The 18,744-nt window shown below is 39.4% G+C and overlaps 3 protein-coding genes across 4 annotated transcripts; all 3 read left to right on the forward strand.

Moving 5' to 3' along the window:
- Nucleotides 1-1,840: 1,840 nt before the first annotated feature.
- Nucleotides 1,841-10,358, forward strand: LOC121762699 (N-terminal acetyltransferase B complex auxiliary subunit NAA25-like). 2 transcript variants are annotated; one of them, XM_042158662.1, is made up of 19 exons: nucleotides 1,841-2,152; nucleotides 2,254-2,413; nucleotides 2,485-2,603; nucleotides 2,690-2,764; nucleotides 3,776-3,869; nucleotides 3,971-4,089; nucleotides 4,374-4,444; nucleotides 4,996-5,131; nucleotides 5,209-5,381; nucleotides 5,978-6,180; nucleotides 6,554-6,684; nucleotides 6,989-7,065; nucleotides 7,446-7,520; nucleotides 7,710-7,902; nucleotides 8,019-8,138; nucleotides 8,211-8,349; nucleotides 8,487-8,527; nucleotides 8,741-9,004; nucleotides 9,361-10,358. In XM_042158662.1, the coding sequence occupies exons 1-19, from the start codon at nucleotides 2,006-2,008 to the stop codon at nucleotides 10,045-10,047; spliced, it is 3,024 nt and encodes a 1,007-aa protein (XP_042014596.1). In that variant the 5' UTR covers nucleotides 1,841-2,005; the 3' UTR covers nucleotides 10,048-10,358. The 2 variants fall into 2 exon arrangements, with proteins under 2 accessions (XP_042014596.1, XP_042014597.1); XM_042158663.1 differs by lacking the exons at nucleotides 1,841-2,152; nucleotides 2,254-2,413 and having other exon boundaries at nucleotides 2,694-2,764.
- A 1,979-nt stretch (nucleotides 10,359-12,337) lies between these two features.
- LOC121761026 (laccase-3-like) lies at nucleotides 12,338-14,748 on the forward strand. Its single transcript, XM_042156608.1, has 6 exons — nucleotides 12,338-12,436; nucleotides 12,530-12,681; nucleotides 12,780-13,024; nucleotides 13,380-13,508; nucleotides 13,605-14,540; nucleotides 14,618-14,748. Exons 1-6 carry the CDS (start codon nucleotides 12,356-12,358, stop codon nucleotides 14,746-14,748), a joined length of 1,674 nt encoding a protein of 557 aa, XP_042012542.1. The 5' UTR covers nucleotides 12,338-12,355.
- A 1,789-nt stretch (nucleotides 14,749-16,537) lies between these two features.
- On the forward strand, nucleotides 16,538-18,742 carry LOC121760989 (laccase-3-like). Its single transcript, XM_042156571.1, has 6 exons — nucleotides 16,538-16,651; nucleotides 16,731-16,882; nucleotides 16,976-17,220; nucleotides 17,298-17,426; nucleotides 17,519-18,460; nucleotides 18,534-18,742. The coding sequence occupies exons 1-6, from the start codon at nucleotides 16,559-16,561 to the stop codon at nucleotides 18,662-18,664; spliced, it is 1,692 nt and encodes a 563-aa protein (XP_042012505.1). The 5' UTR covers nucleotides 16,538-16,558; the 3' UTR covers nucleotides 18,665-18,742.
- The last annotated feature ends 2 nt before the right edge of the window (nucleotides 18,743-18,744 follow it).

An 18,744-nucleotide genomic window follows, 5' to 3' on the forward strand; every position in this document is an offset into this window, starting at 1 on the left:
GCAGGGGATGCAGGGCGGACCGGCGATGCCGGGCGGGTAGGGGGTACCCGAGATGCAACCCGGGATGCAGATGATGCCGGGGTGGGCACCCGGGATGCAGATGATGCCGAGGTGGCAGCCGGGGATGTAGCTGGGGACAGGGACGGATGTACATTAGTTCCACAAGGGGCAAATGCCCCTCCTCAAAAAAAATTCATTTGTGCTATTTTGAGTATTATTTGTACATTTTGTTTGAAGTACCCTTATATATGCCCCTTCTCAAATCCTTAAAATGCTTTTATCTATATTTTTGCCCCAGGTGTATAAAATTTCTGGGTCCGTCCCAGCTGCAGCTGGGGATGCCGGGGGGGGGGGGGGGGGGGGGACAACGTCAATCGCCCCAGTTTTGATTTTTTTACTGCTTCTTCGCACACATCGACCCCATCGGAGACGCAGTTCACTGGGTGTGATACTTTCTCCTTAGAGGAGTTGGGGATAGATCTCGGGGATGCGGACACTTCCGTTCAAACGGGGGGAGTAGGGTGGGGTCGGGGCGCGCCAAAGAAGAAGAAGGGCAAGGGCAAGAGGGTGGTCGGCTAGTCGTCGCAGCCGGCTGATGACGAGAGCCCGGCACGGAGGAAGTGGACGGATGCGAAGAACGTCGCGCTGTCTAAGGCGTGAGTGAGTGTTTGCGATGATCCCCTCGCCTCGAACAATTAGAGGATCGTCAACTTGTGGGCTAAAATAGCAGCAGCCTACAAGGCATAGCGGGGAGGAGTGCCGGAAGGGGTGGGACCGAATCAGGGATGCGGTCTCCTGATTTTCGGGCTTGTACACCAACGCCCTCCGCATGCAGACCAATGGCCAAACTGACGAGGACTGCAGGAGGATAGCGGAGAAAGCCTTCCCCGTGCCCGGGCTTTATAAGGAGTTCACCTACTGGAACTGCTATGAGGTGCTGATGGACTCCGAGAAGTTTCGGGAAGGTGTCGATGTTGGCTGGCCGAAGAAGCAGCGACTGAACTATACCGGTGATTATAGCGGCGGTTCCCACGACCTCCCCGAGGATGTTCAGGAGTTCCCGTCCCCTCCCGCATTTACTCACCGCACTCGCCCGGTTGGTCAAAGGCGGACGCAACTGGCTCGCCAGGGTCCCAGGAGGTCCAGTCGGCATCCCCCTGTTGGCAGGTCGACAGCCGAGCTCGCCTTCTTCGCGCGTCAACAAACGCGGGCTCAGATGTACAAGATCTTAGCTGACTGGAAGACGACAACTGACCCTGAGGAGAAGAGTTTTCTTCACTCAATGCTCGTGAGTATGTGGGCCGATTTGAATGCCGCCGCGACACAGTTGGGGGGCTCAGACGCGGGCTCAGATGCCGCAGATTTGGGGGTCCCGGATAGCGGCGACGACGGCGAGGAGTGAGGCGGAGGCGGGGGGCTCGTGTGTGGAGGAGGAGTTTTATTTTAAATTAATGTAAATTTTTTTAATTAATGTACTTTTTTTAATTAATGTACTTTTTAAAATTTTAATATTATTATTGAATTTCCAGTATCTGTGTCGTAAATTTAATTCCGTATTTTGTGTGATTGTTAATTATTTATTTTTTATAATTTTGTTTATTGTGGCTAGGCTATGACTGACCTATTGCTTGTCCAGTTGCTTGTCCTGATGATGTGGTAAGAGGAGTTTTTAGTGCTGATGATGTGACAAGTGGAGTTTGTGGCTAGGTTATGACTGGCTTATGGCTGAGCTATTTATATTAGAGATGCTCTTAACGAAGATCTATAATTTATCGAAAATAATCATAATCAAGTAAAATTATTAGAATAAAATACTAGAGAAAATGGCTACTTTATGAAGCCCACAATGATGGAAAACTGGTGCGACACACTCTTATTTCGGTAGCTAGGTTTTACGTCACAAATCCCGTTTCAGCCGTTGAGCTCCGTTCCTATTCATACACACTCTTCTCTCTCACAAGAGGGGAAGCTCAATTCCACAGCTTCTCACACACATTTTTCACCAATGGCGTCCAAATTTGGTTTAGCGGGCGGTATACCGGAGCGTCGGGTCCGACCCATTTGGGATGCCGTTGACTCTCGCCAGTTCAAGAACGCACTCAAGCTCTCCACCGCACTTCTCTCCAAATACCCCAGCTCCCCTTACGCGCTAGTGAGTGCAAATTTGATGTTTCAAGATTGTGTTTTTATTGTTAGCTAAGTGGATGAGTTGATATTTTTTTATTGCTTGAATCGTTGTTTGCGATTGCGCAGGCGCTTAAAGCTCTGATTTTGGAGAGGATGGGCAAGAACGAGGAGGCGCTAGGTGTTTGCTTAAATGCCAAAGAGATTTTGTGCACGAATGATTCTAATGTGTTTGTGGACGATCTCACTTTGAGTACTCTGCAGATTGTCTTCCAGAGGCTCGATCACTGTTAGTGCACTTACTTGTTCAATTCTTTAGTTAATTAGTGTTCGTATTGAAATCTCTGATGGGATGGGCAGTGGATATGGCGACCAGCTGTTATGAACATGCTTGCACCAAGTGCCCGAACAATCTTGAGCTGATGATGGGCCTTTTTAACTGTTATGTTCGAGAATATTCGTTTGTGAAACAGCAGCAGGTTGGTGTAGTGACGTCTCTCCATGGGATTTCTTCGTTGTTTGGTATTCATGTTGTGCTGTGATTAATGGGTGTGCCTTGTTGTAGATAGCTATTAAGATGTACAAAACTGCTGGCGAAGAACGGTTCTTGCTTTGGGCGGTTTGCAGCATTCTGTTGCAGGTTCGTCTATTTTATCTGTGATAGGTTTTCTCACTGGTTAATAATGGCATGGTCAATCCAAAATTTAAGCTTCAAAGAATCTATGTTTGTTTAAAAAGTTGTAATCTTTTACATGGTTCAGAATAGTGGCTAGTAGTTGTACACAATGGATACCAAGCAGTGTTGTTAGGGTTGCGGGGCGCACCGGGTCGATGAGGTGAAAATTTGGGTCGCGGGTCGACGAGTCGACGGGGTCGAGAGACCCACAAATCTAGGCTAATTTTTTTGCCTTTTAATATTAAATAAAATAAATATATTGCTCTAATGTTTATAATATATCAAATAATATAAATGTAGACGCAATTCATGTGAATAGAGATAAAGTGGAAAATAGAAATGATCAAAATATCAAAACAGTTCATTAGTCATAACACAATAAATAATTGAAACAATTGTCTGAAAATATCAAAACAAAGGAATATATGAAGGGTGGCAGCAAAAGATCTTTGAATTGTTTATTTGTTTAGGAGTGAAGAGGCCGAATTCTAAAGTGTAGAAAGTAGGTTTGAAAAGTTTGATGTGGTGCATGCATATATATAGAGAATCATGATTGAGATAGTCAGAAAACATGTGAGAGATTTGAGAAAATCAGAGATAGCATGTGTTTAAGGCGACCCAGGCGACCCACTCGACCCAGGCGACCCAACGGCGACCCTGTATCTCGATCAACCCACCCATGTTGGGGCGGTGATGGTCTCGACCCAGGCGACCCGGGCGACCCGAGCGACCCGTACGACATTTTGACAACACTGATACCAAGCATATGCATTTCTGCACACAGAGCTCTGTAAGTTGTAATGACACATAAGCTGCTTAATTTTATAAGTTATCATACCTCATAATGCGACGACTGTTTAAATTTAGTCTATTATAGGTTCCTTAATAGTCAGCTGCAGATGGTATTACATTGGCCAGGATGGTTTCAATATTTTATTGCTAATGACTGTATTTTGTTATTTGAATGTAAAAAAGGTTTGTTGTGGCAATGGAGGAGAGAAGCTTTTTCAGTTAGCTGAAGGTTTACTCAAGAAACATATAGCTTCTCATGGCTTACATGAACCTGAAGGTTTCTCATCTCTTTCTTAGTCCTTATGTTTTGGTGATTTGAAGGAATGGGTTTTATTATTTTGTAAGATTGTTAACTTTTTAGCCACATGTCATGTGCAGCTCTCAGTGTTTATATATCTCTCCTGGAGGAACAAAATAAGTATAATGATGCATTGGAGATTCTTTCTGGGAATTTGGGATCTCTTATGATGATTGAAGTGGACAAACTGCGGCTGAAGGTATATTGCAGAATATTCTCCTCCAGTTGACGTGTATCAGTATAAAGTTTTTCCTTTTTCATTATATGTCATGGCTTCGGAATCTTTGATATTAAACTATTGTCCATGTTGATCTTGAGTTGAGATCGATTCACAGTAGTTGTTAAAATCTCACAGAAGAGTTGTGAACAAAAGGCCTTTGTGTTTGCATATTTTATTATTCTATGAATTGTTGATTCCATGGTGTCCTGTTAGTTCCTGTTTGTCTTTATTTAAGTTTGTTCCTGTAACTTTTAAGTTGACAGGGAAGGCTTCTTGCTAGGGAAGGTGACTTTGCTGCTGCAGCTGATGTGTTTCAGAGTGTTTTAGAACTATGGTATGCTACTAAACATCAATGCATTGAGTATAGAATTCTATTTTTGTTGTTAATTATTAGTAGTAGCCCAGTCATTTCTGTTCGGTTATTTATGTTTGAGTGTCCTCCCAAATAATACATGCAGTTGAGCTAGCCATAGCTTTTTTTCAGAAAAAATAAATTGCTTATATATTACTGACTTCAGACTTATAAGGCGATAAAATTAAACCATTACCCAAGAAAATTCTGCATTCTTTGGCTGGTGTCCATACAAGGCTTTCGGTGAGTTCCAGAGTCTCCCATCTATCAGAATGTCATGAAAACTATTTTTTTATCACCACTATGAATTGTGTTAACATACTTGTTGAACCCTTGCCTTTTTTATTTTGGAAGTGAAACAACTTTCAGAAGACTTTAGTAGTTTCAATTGGCCATAGTCAAACTCAATGACTAGTATCTAACATTAGCTATTACTTTACCATTGTTTTAACTTACTTTTCCACAATCTTCACTGATGCACTCTAAACATATCCCCACTTAATATTCACATATTTTTTGTTCTGAACTTTTAGTCCCGATGACTGGGAATGTTCCCTACAATACATTGGCTCTCTGCTGGAAGATGATAGTATCTCGGTCAAAGATAATGGTCCTGTTCACACAACAAAATCTATCGAGTGCAAGAATCTTCATATGCCCGGGGAAGTTGTAAGCTCCTGAAAACTCACTTAAAGAACTTAAGGCTATGCTTCTACAACGTTTGACTCATTTACTTCTCTATGCAGTTTGATTCACGCATGTCAAGAGCCGTGAACTTCATACAAAAATTAATGGAAGCCAGTAGTAATTCTGAAAGAGGTCCATACTTGGCACTTCTTGAAATTGAAAGACGGAAGCTTTTGTTTCAGAAAGGTGATGCTGACAAATTGCTTCAGGGTCTGATGCAATATTTTATCAGGTATGTTTCAACATGTTGCACTGAAGTTATTACTGATCCAATACATTGTAATCTCCTTCGACAGCAATCCGTCCCCTATCTTCTTCGAACTCTTTCTTCTCACTCTCATGCTTCACAGCCTTCACTTTCTTTATGATATTTCACTCCGATCTTGTGTAAAAGTTGATCTATGATTCTATTCATACACTTATGATGAGTTCAACTTACAACATGTTCTAATTTTCACCCGGGGCGAATATGAGGAATTGCAAAAGTCTCTAGTTATCTAAATCTTTCAATAATTTAATGTTGAAGTGTATATGAGATGTTTTTTTACATTTACTCCCTCCGTTCCTTGTTAATAGAGGCATTTCTTTTCGGCACGGAGTTTAAGAATAGTGTGTTAAATGGATGGTGAAAAAAGTAGGAGAGAATAAAGTAAGAGAGATGAAGAGAGAATAAAGTAAAAGGGAGAAATACTTTTTGCCAAAAATAGAAATGACTCAATCAACTTGGAACATCCCAAAATAGAAAAATGACTCTATGAACATGGAACGGAGGGAGTACATACTTATTTTAATTGACTGTACAATTGAATACTTTATTCTCCGGGACAGGTTTGGTCACTTGGCGTGTTTCGCTTCAGACGTTGAAGAATTTCTTCATGTACTTGTTAGTAATAAGAAGAGCGAGTTTTTGAGAAACCTAGTGAAGGAGAATGAAGCGACCACAGTCGTGCCAGCTAAAGCTCTTGGGCAGTCCATAACTGTATTCAAAGTCCAGAACTTAATTGGAAATTTAATATCTCTACCAGTGGATGGTATGCCTGATGCCATTTCATTTAATAAATTTATCTGGCCAGCAGTTTCTTTTATACTTTACTAATCGCCTTTCAATCATAGTGGTCTTCTTTTTTTGCGTTTCTCTGAGTTGTTGAGAAAGCAACTTTTCGCTCCTTTACCTTGTTAAAGCATTTCCAGATGATGCTTACTCATGGATTATTTGCTTCGTTAAACTATAGAAGCTTTTCTCCCAACCTCTCTCCTTTTCTTTTCCCCCCTTAAATACTAGTGTATGTTGCCACTGCCATTCTTATATCACACATCCTCTGAATTCTGATGTTGCAAGCATAGACATATTGTTCTGTTGTTTTGCTTTTTGAGGTAACCACAAATCATTTATTTATCTGACAGAGCTCGAGAATATGGCTGTACAAATGACACAAATGTTCTATAACAATCTTCCACTGTCAAAAGACTTGGATACACAAGAGAGCATGTATGGTGAAGAGCTTTTACCAATGGCATGTAATATTTTGGTTCAGGTACTAAATTATGTTTACTGAAAAAGTGTATTTTTCGCTTTGTTTACGTGCTCAAGTTTTCAGGAATTTCTGCTGCATCAGTGGTAAGCCTGAAATTATATACTAGTACTATATATTATTTGTATTGAACTTTGATAGAGTTAGCTGAATATTGATGAAGCTAAAACATATAGTTTCATTTTGCTCCTTTTTGCTCATCTACTCCTCTCTCAAGATTTTGTTTTTAGCTATCTATATTTGTAGCTTGGTAGAAGATCAAAACTTATGTCAATCTGCTTGTAATATTTTACACATGGTGACTCAGCTTTACTGGCGGACAAGGGATCTTGGCTATTTGGTGGAGGCTATCATGGTTCTGGAGTTTGGATTAGCTATCCGAAGGTTAGAAAGTTCATTTTGCTGATTTTTATCTTGTTACATAAGTCTACCTCACCGTAGTGTTGGCAAACATGAAACTATAATTGTATATTAATCATGGTTGGGAAGTATTACTAGAAGTAAAGTTTATTTCCCATTATTGTAAAGAAGAAAGATATGGGCATACAATCTTTATTTTATTAATTTGACATGTCCATAGGAGAAAGGAGAATTGTACTTCCTCTTCATCTAAGCTTATGATGAGATGAGTGGTTTTAGTCAATTGAAACCATGTTTTTTAATAGAATAGACTTATATTTGTTTCGAAAATTAATAAACTATACTGTGCGTATTATTTATAACCATGTATGAATCTAACTTTTAATTGCCCTGGTTTGTTGCAGATATGTCTTCCAGTACAAAATTTTATTGGTTCATCTTTATTCGTATTGGAATTCCCTTCCGTTAGCTTATGAACGGTAATTGGAAGATGTTGCATCAGCATATTTCATCTCTCCCCCCCTCTCACTGTCACACACACACACACACACAGAAACCCACATCCATACAAAAGCATCAAGCCTACTATACTTCTTGGTTGTTGGGCTTGAGATCCATTTCAAAATATCTCCTAATCCTGACTTGAGTTCTTTTCCATATCTCTGTAGATATAAATCCTTGGATGTGAAGAATATATTGCTGGAGACAGTATCTCACCACATATTACCACAGATGTTAGCATCTCCACTCTGGCCAGATCTGAATATTCTGTTGAGTGATTATTTAAGATTCATGGACGATCACTTCCGAGAGTCAGCAGATCTCACCTTTCTTGCTTATCGCCACAGGAATTACTCAAAAGTAAGAAGGCAGCTCTTGATTGTATATTATTATACTTAAATTAGCATCTCAGTGGCATGTCACATTTCTCTTGAACAACGAAGTGCTTAATGTTCCTCTTGTCTTCATGGTCTTAGGCAATTGAATTTGTCCAATTCAAAGAAAGATTGCAGCGTTCCAGTCAGTACTTAATGGCAAAGATTGAATTACCAATTTTACAGATAAAACAGAACTCGAATAATATTGATGAAGAGGAGGTAACTGTGGTATGCTTTTGTGCTTTTCCAATTCTTGTTTACAAGATTATTCAAGTAAATTTTATCTTTCAGTCCACCTTGGAGAGCTTGGGATATGGAACTCACTTTATTGACCTCTCAAATGAGATTGGAAGCAAATTATTGACCTTTAATGAAGACTTCAATTTACGGCCTTGGTGGACGCCAACTTATGATAAAAATTATCTCTTAGGTTAGTGTGTTCTGCAGCGGCTGCTTCATTATAAATATCTGTTAATGACAGTGATTATTCAATTGCTGTATATATATGATAATTTTATAATAATTCATTCTTAACTGGCAAAATTCTTTCTCTAATGGTGTTTGCAGGACCCTTTGGAGGACCATCATATTGTCCTAGAGAAAACATGGTAATGATATTAAGCTGTTAATTAGTATCTATTCTCTTATGTTTTAACTTTCAGTATATTAGTTCTTACGGTTAAAGTCGCAAATGGATATCCAATTTCAATGGTTCAAAAAGTTTATATAGAAGATAAATTTCTGTTAGTTTTGTTAATGGAAGAATATGGAGTTATTATCAAAACTATAGTAGATTATCACATGTTTCATGGCTGTTGCAGCAAAATCTGATCAAGCAAACAGAACTGGATGCAGTTAAAAAAATAGAAAAGAGATCCCTTCTTCCACGAATGATATATCTATCCATATATTCCGCTTCAGCGTCAGTAAAGGAAAACATTGAAGCCAATGGTTCCACAGTTGACCCGAAGCTCCCATTGGAGCTGAAAATATTACTTGAACGCTACGCAAAGATCTTGGAGTTTCCCTTCCGAGAAGCTGTAGAACTTGTCTTTGGGGTATCAAGCGGCCAGAAGTCCCTAGAGGTGTGTTCTTTTTCGTCTAAAGCTTATGATTTATTTGTTTTTTTTGTCTAAAACTTGCCGTTTATTGTGGCTAAGCAATCCTGCATAATGTTTACTTATCACAGACCGTGTTATTAGATGAGGGCTATAGACGTTTTGCATGTGTCACCTATTTTTCGGCTATCATTTTATTAGCTGAGGATAAAGAATGCCAACATGGCTTAAATAGTGATTTATCTGCGTGTATTTGTTGTGAATTTTGATGCTTTATCTTTTCAAACGTGATTGAGTGTTTGATTCATGTTGCAAGATAGTTTTTTTGACCCCTTAACGATTCGTATCCCCTGAAAAATAATGATTCGTATCTCCTTATGCAGGTACCCAGTATGGATATTATTGACTGGACTAATTTCGTTGTCTTTTTGAATGCTTGGAATCTAAACTCTCATGAGATTGGCCAAGGCGATTCTGGCCGTAGCACTTGGAAGCTAGCAAATACTTTTCTGAGGAAATATGTCGAGGAGATGATCAAATCTGCAGGGCCCGTAGTTTCGTCTCCAGGAAACGACCTTTCTTTTCTGGTGCAGCTCGTAACCGAACCCCTAGCTTGGCATGCTCTAATTCTCCAGTCCTGTGTCCGCTCCTTGCATCCTTCGGCAAAGAAGAAAAAGAAAGGTGGATCTGTTGAGCAATCAAACTCCCAGCTGTTGAATGAGATTCATATCTCGATCCAGTCTCTCCGTGATACTATAGAAGTTATTACAAAATGGTTGAAAGATCAGCTCCAGAAACCCCATGATGGGAAATTCGAAACCATGTATTCCTTGGTACAGAGAGACGACACGTGTGATGGGCCAGGGAAGGTCTTCAAGATACTCAGATCTCCCGTGTCAGCGATGAAGGATGCTGAGGTTGGAGATAGGATTCTTGAGGCGCTGCACTCTTGGGACCCTGCTGATGTCGTGAGGAAGATTGTGGCAGGGCAGGACGGCCTGCTGCTGGAGCTCCTCAAAATCTGTGAATCGAGGATCAAATCATTGCAGGCTCTGAGGATTCAGTTGTAGCTCAAAACTACAAATGCAAGAGTGAGTTGAAGAATCATTTTCAGGTAATGACTCCTTATGTTCTGTTTGATTTGGGGATTATCTGCATGCAACAACCATTTTCTTCCTTTTATATAAATAATTTGTTGCAATTTTTGTAGTTTGGGTCATTCTGCTTTTAGATTTATTTCCATTCATTTTTTTTATAGAAGAAAATTACAAGAAACTTGTTTGTGTTGAGGTTAATTTACATTTTTACTAGTTTGTAACGTTGAATTCACTATGTTGTACTTATATTAGAGTCGATAAATTTTCTTTTAATTTTGTACTTATATTTGGTATTTGGTATAAATCTCCCCTGATATAGCATGGGTTATAGGGAGGGTTTGGATCGGCTAAATGCACTGTATGGATATTGTTTCATGCACCATAATAATCTAATTATAAATTTTAATATTAAAATAGCAGCTCTGTTGTGCATTCAGCCACAATAGGGGATCCAAATCCTTATAGGTAACAAAGTAAAAAAACATGAACGGTAAAGCTATAGAATAAGAAGATGAGAGTGAAAAGTCAAAAATGCTTATGAGAGCGAAAACCTGCAAAGGCAAAACAATAAAGTGAGTTGAAGTTATATAAAAATTACAAATAAATCGGATTATATTTGTATTGAATCAAGACCAAGACCAACACCAACTCTTAGGGTGACCAAAATCCGAAAATTCGATCCGAACCAAATTGAATTTAAAATTCTATTTAGATTTTCGGTAAATTTGAATTGATTTTTTTAAAAATTTCGGATGCGGATGCTGATTGAATTTTAAAATGCAAAGTTATCCGAAATATATTTATAAATTGTATATATATATAATCCATATATGTTTATTATTATTATTATTATTAAAATAAACCAAACGAATATAAAATATGTGTTGAAAAATTCTAATGATGTTTGGTATTAGACTTCCGAATTTTGGTATTGAATTTGCAAATTTTTGGATTTTAGTATTGATTTTTTTGATTTCTATACTATATTTTTATGTAATTTCGGGTTTATTCGGATCGAAGCGGATTTCATAGTTTAGCATTCCATATTAGGATTTTCAAAAAATTTGGATCAGGTTTATTTTTCATATAAATTTGGATATTTCGAATTGGGTAAAAATCTGATCCGAAATCCGAATACACCTCTGCCAACCCCGACATATAGTGGTTGCTAAAAGTGTATATTTGTTTGGTTTTTAGATGTAGCCATGTAGGTCAGTTGATTTTTTCTTCTAAACTTTTCAACTGTATTAACTAAGTCAAGCGAAAGAGATAGTAAAAATATGAACATCTCCTAAACCTGGTGCCTATTCAACCTAATTTCACTAATTCGCCAACAAAATCCTATCTTTCACACTAGAAAATTCAATTTCATAAGTTACATAGTAAAAGTAAGTCAATTTTATAACTAAATAAACTCATACTAACACATTTCAGGTGGCAATTGTCTTCTCCAGATTGGCTTTATTAATTTATCGACTGTTTGGCTAACTAACTACTTTTTTTATTTTACGCGCCATTTAATTTAATTTAATTAAAATTTGAATAAAAACACTTGAATTACTATTTTGAGATGTAAATTTATCATTAATGATAACATGATTACAAATCTAAGTTGTTATATGTGAGATTTTTTTTTGTTACCAATTCAGTTACATTTCATATTATCACTGCTATAAAAGAGTGTCACGTGTTTTAACCGTAAAACTACCATCTAGACTAAAAGGAATGTATTTGTCTTCCATTTTCATGAATTGTATATTTAATTCTGCCTCACAAACCCAATGTTAACGCTGGATTGTGCAAATGATAGCAACAAAATTTATTTGTTATTTATTTACTACACATACTAATTTGAGCATTAGAAGGTTTATCGTTTAGCCAACAATCTCAGTCCAAAACTCTAATTTCAAATCTCAAAGCTAGATTTACAAAAGTAGTCTATAATGATGCACAAAAAAGTTATGCATAAATGAGAAGGGATTCATTCATTTAATTAGCTTGCTTATAAATCAGTAAAGTTTACCAACTCCCATCGATTTAAAATCTATAACAATTATATGTGAAAATAATAAATTTGACTATGTCATTACATTCTCGAACCCCAATAGTTTTCATTCTCCTCAAATAATTTTCAAAAACCACTAAATAAAATTTCCATCCCCTGTCAGTTTAGTATAAAGCTTATACCTTCATCACTTCAAGTTCACTAAACCAAAAAGGCCAATTAAAAGACACACACACACACACACTTCACAAGTTAAAGAAAACAAAAGAAGCAAAAATGAGTGTATTGCTCATCTTTCTTTTAGGCATACTATCTGTCACCACTTCTTTTCCGGAAACTCACTACCATGAGTTCGTGGTACGTTTTAAATTAATGCTTTACTATTTCATAACTTTTCCCTCCATATTTTAGTTAAAATTCTAACACGACCCAATCAACCGCCACGCGCAGGTCCAAGAAACCCCGGTGAAAAGGCTGTGCAAAACACAAAACATAATCACGGTGAACGGACAATTCCCGGGTCCAACGATCGCTGCAAGAAACGGAGACTCACTAGCCATTAAAGTCACCAATCGAGTGCGTTACAACATTACCATCCACTGGTAAGTCTATGTAGCATCTACAATTCAAAATTGAGATTATCTATTTTAAATCAAAACGCTCACATGCACTTGGCCTAATTGTTGGATCGTGGCACTAGGCACGGTATACGACAGATGCGGACCCCATGGGCCGATGGTCCTGAATTTGTGACACAGTGCCCCATCATGCCCGACAGAACCTACACTTATCGATTCAAGATTGAGAATCAAGAGGGCACGTTGTGGTGGCACGCCCACAGCCGGTGGCTCAGAGCCACAGTCTATGGGGCCCTTATTATTTTTCCGAAATCGGGCTCCTTGTATCCCTTCTCTGCACCCAAGATTGATGTTCCCATCATTCTTGGTAAGTTTAAATCACACGTTCTGCTTATTAATATATTTAATACATGTTTGATAGGCATGTTAAATTACCACAAGATAATTAATTAAGATGGGCTTTAAGATAATGATACGCTATCTCACTCTTTTGGACTGTTAAATAATCCACCCTTTTAAACTAATTCGCTCCAGGCCTCCGCAGGCAGAGATGAGCTTTGATGGCCTAGCATGGATCTTATTTATCTACCAAACATCCAAATAACCATAACTCATGGATCTTATTTATCTACCAAACATCCAAATAACCATAACTCATATATCTTGGTCTGCTACCGAAAAAACACTTAGAGATAATGATGATATCTAATCACAAACTGCAGGGGAGTGGTGGAACAGAAACATCCTCAAAGTTATGAAACAAGCCCTCCACACTGGAGCTGCCCCAAAGGTTTCAAATGCCTACACGGTCAACGGTCAGCCAGGAGATCTCTACAAATGCTCTGCCCAAGGTACATTTATTTTATAAGTGAACATAAATTTAAAGGTCACATCACGATGGATTCACCTCAGACATTAACCACACATGTCTCCATGCTTCCACACAGACACGACCAAGATCTCCGTAAACCCTGGTGACACTGTGATGCTCAGAGTAATCAACGCTGCACTCAACCAAGAGCTCTTCTTCTCCGTGGCCAACCATAAACTGACCGTGGTCGGGTCCGACGCCACCTACAATAAGCCCTTCACCACCGACGTGATCATGGTCGGGCCAGGGCAGACCACCAACGTCGTCCTGAAAGCCGACCAGCCACCCGCGCACTACTACATGGCCGCACGGGCCTACCAGTCTGCACAAAACGCGACATTCGACAACACCACCACCACCGCGATCCTCCACTACAAAACTGCCTCGGCCGCCACCAACCCTGTCCTGCCCCGTCTACCGGCCTTCAACGACACAGCCACCGTCACCGCATTCTCGAGCCAACTCAGGAGCGTACGAGCCCTAGTTAAAGTCCCAACACAAATAGACGAAAATCTATTCTTCACCGTTGGATTAGGCCTCATAAATTGCAATCCTGGCCCAAGATGCCAAGGCCATAACAACACACGTTTCGCCGCAAGCATGAACAATGTATCTTTTGTGCTACCAAGAACTGTTTCCCTTATGCAAGCCTACTACCAAAACACGCCGGGAATCTACACGGTCGATTTCCCGCCATCTCCTCCGCGCAAATTCGACTACACGGGCAACATGAGCCGGGCATTGTGGCAGCCCGGCTCCGGCACCAAGCTGTACAAGCTCAAGTTCGGGTCGAACGTGCAGATTGTGCTGCAGGACACGGCCATCGTGACCACGGAGGACCACCCGATCCACCTTCACGGTTACCACTTCTTCGTGGTCGGTGAAGGGTTCGGAAACTTCAACCCGGCAACGGATACCTCTAAGTTCAATCTCGTGGACCCACCGGTTCGGAACACGATCAATGTTCCGGATGGTGGGTGGGCCGTCATTCGCTTCCACGCGGACAATCCTGGTACAGTTCATTAAATATCTCATTTCATTTTTACTGTATTTAAATATACAGTACTTCATATGGAACACGTGTCGCAGGCGTGTGGCTTTTCCACTGCCACATAGATTCACATCTGACATGGGGTTTAGCGATGGCATTCATCGTCGAAAATGGAGAAGGGCCGTTGCAATCCGTCGAGCCGCCGCCGGCTGATCTGCCAAAGTGCTAGAGTGCCTATTCCCATTTTCGTATTAAATCAAGTTTTTAAATGATGTATTGTCTCATGTAACTCAAGTCTACATATGGTTTGTATTGTCTCAATTGAGTTGAACAACCTTTGAGTTGTTGCCATGTAATCTTAGAGCATCCACAACTATTAGGGTAGGTCCTGTCACGTCTCGCGCGGGAGGGTGAGTCGCGTTTAGAACACGTTGGAGGCCAATCACCACATGTCGCGATGCCCACTCACGGATGTGCGTGTGGTCATCATTTTATCCTATTTTAAAATTATATTTATAAATAAGTTTAAATTATGAAAAACTAATATTAATTGAAAAACTGAATTTTATTTATTAAAAACAATTTTTAAGTAAAATAAACTAAAATTTTACAATGACCCTACCACATTTAATGTCAGGTCGGTAAAGTAGTGAAAGATTATATTTTGTGGTATACACATTAGATAAGTGAATTTTGATTCATACAAATAGGTTTTCAACTTCAGTATTGCCTGTAAGTTCAATATGCGACAATTTAGTTTTGTACTTAAGAAAAAACTTTTATTGCTTTCTATATAAATATGTTGAATTAAATATAAAATTAATATTTAGTTAAATGGTAAATGTGCTTTAACTTTATATTGTATGGACTATAATTTAGATTTTAATTCAATTTTTACAATTATTTTTTTCTAGATGACAAAGATTTTAATACCGTATGTCAAACAAAGATTTGCTGTTTTAAATATGGTGTCACCTAAAAAAGTTAAACCATTGTACAATTTGTACTAAAACGTAAAAGTTCCTTACTGCAGAAGACATTTGCTACAAGCCTACAATTTGGACAAGAACAGAGGAGTACCACAATACAACCTAATATTAGACGTGTAAGAGATAATACAATTTTTATTCTCAAGAAAATACGGGAGTTCATCAATATCTTTGTTATCTTATGAAATAAAAAATTACTTAAGTTTAAAGTTTCGTATATAGTCCTATTAACTATCCCAAATAAGTAGGAGTAACAAATTATCAATAAGATTTTAATAATTATGCCCAGGGTTTGCCGCATAAGCATATCTGCATATGTTATTTATCTGGTTATAATTATATGCATCCCTCAAAGAAAAAGGTTTAATTATATACATATAGAAAAAAATCATTCATTTGCATATACAACTTCAAATACTTTTGCAGTGGCTTAATTGATGGGATCCTCTATCCCATGTGATTAACGGCTGCAGATGGTATATTTATGATAAGAACCATAGTAATGAATGTTAATTAAGCTAGTGTTTAAGACAAAATGAGATTAAAAGGTATAAAATGAGAAACAAGATTGAAAAGAAGTATAACAAATGCTACTATTGAACTTATTATTGTTTGAATTATTAAGTAAAGTGATTCTACTTACTTTTATACACATTCACTGATTTATTTATTTCAAACGCATATTAGGTACTTTGACTTTAAGTAGATTTGACCTAATCCTTGCATATATTATTACTTCTACTGAATAAAGCTTTCGGATGTCAACCTATGCACTATCAATATCATTATTTGCCTAAAAAAGAAAACCATTCTTACATTTATGAAACAAAACAACCAAATCATGAGAGAAACAAATAATCACATTAAAAGTTGTTTATAAAAGAAGCAAACAATGTTGCACCAAATCCTCAATATAGTAGTAGTTGTATACTACGTTTATTGCTTTAGTTGACATAAACTCATGTCTAATTTGCACTATAAATAGCGAGGTCTACTTCATTCTGAATTTCATCACACAAACAAATATCTTCTTTCAATCTTAATTCCACCATGCAAGGCAACATTCATTTTCTTGCCAATATTTTTGCTATAATCCTCTCACTCTCTCTAGCGAATGCCGAGACTCACTACCATCAATTTGTGGTATTCTCTTCTCACCACATAGTTATACATTTCAATTATTTCGAATTCACTAAGAATACATGTACTATATAATTTTCAGGTCCAGGCAACTCCAGTGAAGAGGCTGTGCAGAACTCACGACATAATCACCGTAAACGGCCAATTCCCGGGGCCAACTTTGGAGGTCAGAGATGGCGACGCCCTAGTCGTCAAAGTCATCAACAGTGCTCGATACAACGTTACCATCCACTGGTAACCGTTTTTTCACATTACTAGTACATGCTATCATATCTTTGCCATCATGTTATGTTATCCTCATTTCTCATGTATTTTCATATCTATTAGGCATGGCATTCGCCAAATGAGAACACCTTGGGCCGATGGGCCTGAGTACGTGACTCAGTGCCCAATTCAGCCCGGGGCGAGCTACACCTACCGATTCACCATTGAGAATCAGGAAGGAACCTTGTGGTGGCATGCTCATAGCAGATGGCTTAGAGCTACAGTATATGGGGCCCTCATTATTCACCCCAAACTCAATGTTCCATACCCTTTCCAAAAGCCTATGACAGAGATTCCTATACTTCTTGGTAAGCAATTAACCTAAGACTAAAAATGGCAAATATCTCTACAAAATTTTCCCTACTAACATGATTTTCCTCAATAGGGGAATGGTGGGATAGAGACATCATCAGTGTGCAACGACAGGCGATTTTCACTGGCGCGGCTCCTAATGTCTCCGATGCATACACCATCAACGGGCAGCCAGGAGACCTCTACAGATGCTCAAGAAAAGGTTACCTAAAATATATCACCAATTCCTGCATTGATCAATCACATATTTACCCTACTTGTTTGATCATTAAATTTTTGTTTGTCTCAACACAGAAACTGCAAAATTCTATGTCAAATCCGGGGAGATAGTTCTCTTGAGAATCATCAATGCTGCACTCAATCAAGAACTATTTTTCACCGTTGCCAACCATATGCTAACCGTGGTTGGGAACGACGCCGCCTACAACAGGCCCTTCGCCACTAGAGTGGTCATGATTGGCCCCGGGCAGACCACCAACGTCCTACTCACTGCGGACCAGCCAGCCGGCCGTTACTACATGGCTGCACGTGCATACACCACCGCTCAAAACGCAGCATTTGACAACACAACCACCACTGCAATCTTGGAGTATTACTCATCTCCTTCCCCTTCCACAAGGCCTCTGATGCCCACGCTTCCGCGATTCAACGACACAAACTCAGCAACCGCGTATACCAGCCAGCTCAGAAGCCTGCCAACCAACAACAACAGAGTCCCAACTCAAATTCATGAAAACCTCTTCTTCACCGTGGGATTAGGCCTCGTCAACTGCACCCCCGGCCCACGCTGCCAGGGGCCAAACAACACGCGCTTCGCTGCAAGCATGAACAACGTCTCATTCGTGCTTCCACGAACCACCTCGCTCTTACAAGCATACTACCAGAATATACCAGGCGTTTTCACCACGGATTTCCCACCGGTGCCTCCTATTGCGTTCGACTACACAGGCAACGTGAGCAGGGGGCTGTGGCAGCCGCGCCGCGGGACTAAGCTGTACAAGCTCAAGTACGGCTCAAATGTGCAAGTAGTGTTGCAAGACACTGCCATTGTCTCAACAGAGGACCATCCCCTGCATCTCCATGGCTACCATTTCTACGTCGTAGGGCAGGGTTTCGGCAACTTCAACCCGAGAAGAGACACTGCGAGATTTAACCTCGTCGATCCACCTCTTCGCAACACCATCAATGTGCCGGTTGGAGGCTGGACCGTGATTCGTTTTGTTGCGGATAATCCTGGTAAATGTAGCTTGCAACTTAACATGTCTATGTAGTTTTTTGTTGAGTACTAATTGTGGTGGTTTTGGTGCAGGGGTTTGGCTGATGCACTGTCACATAGACTCACATCTCAGATGGGGATTGGCCATGTCGTTCTTGGTCGAAAATGGACCGGGGAAGATGCAGTCTGTCCAACCTCCTCCACCTGATCTGCCTCCTTGTTAAGGAAAAATATGTGATTCATGTAATGTGTGTTGATTGTAGAATTTGCTTGGAGCTTTAAGTTTCTTGTACTTACATTCATT

This window comes from Salvia splendens, chromosome 13, assembly GCF_004379255.2.
Source record: "Salvia splendens isolate huo1 chromosome 13, SspV2, whole genome shotgun sequence".
Taxonomy (NCBI): domain Eukaryota; kingdom Viridiplantae; phylum Streptophyta; class Magnoliopsida; order Lamiales; family Lamiaceae; genus Salvia; species Salvia splendens.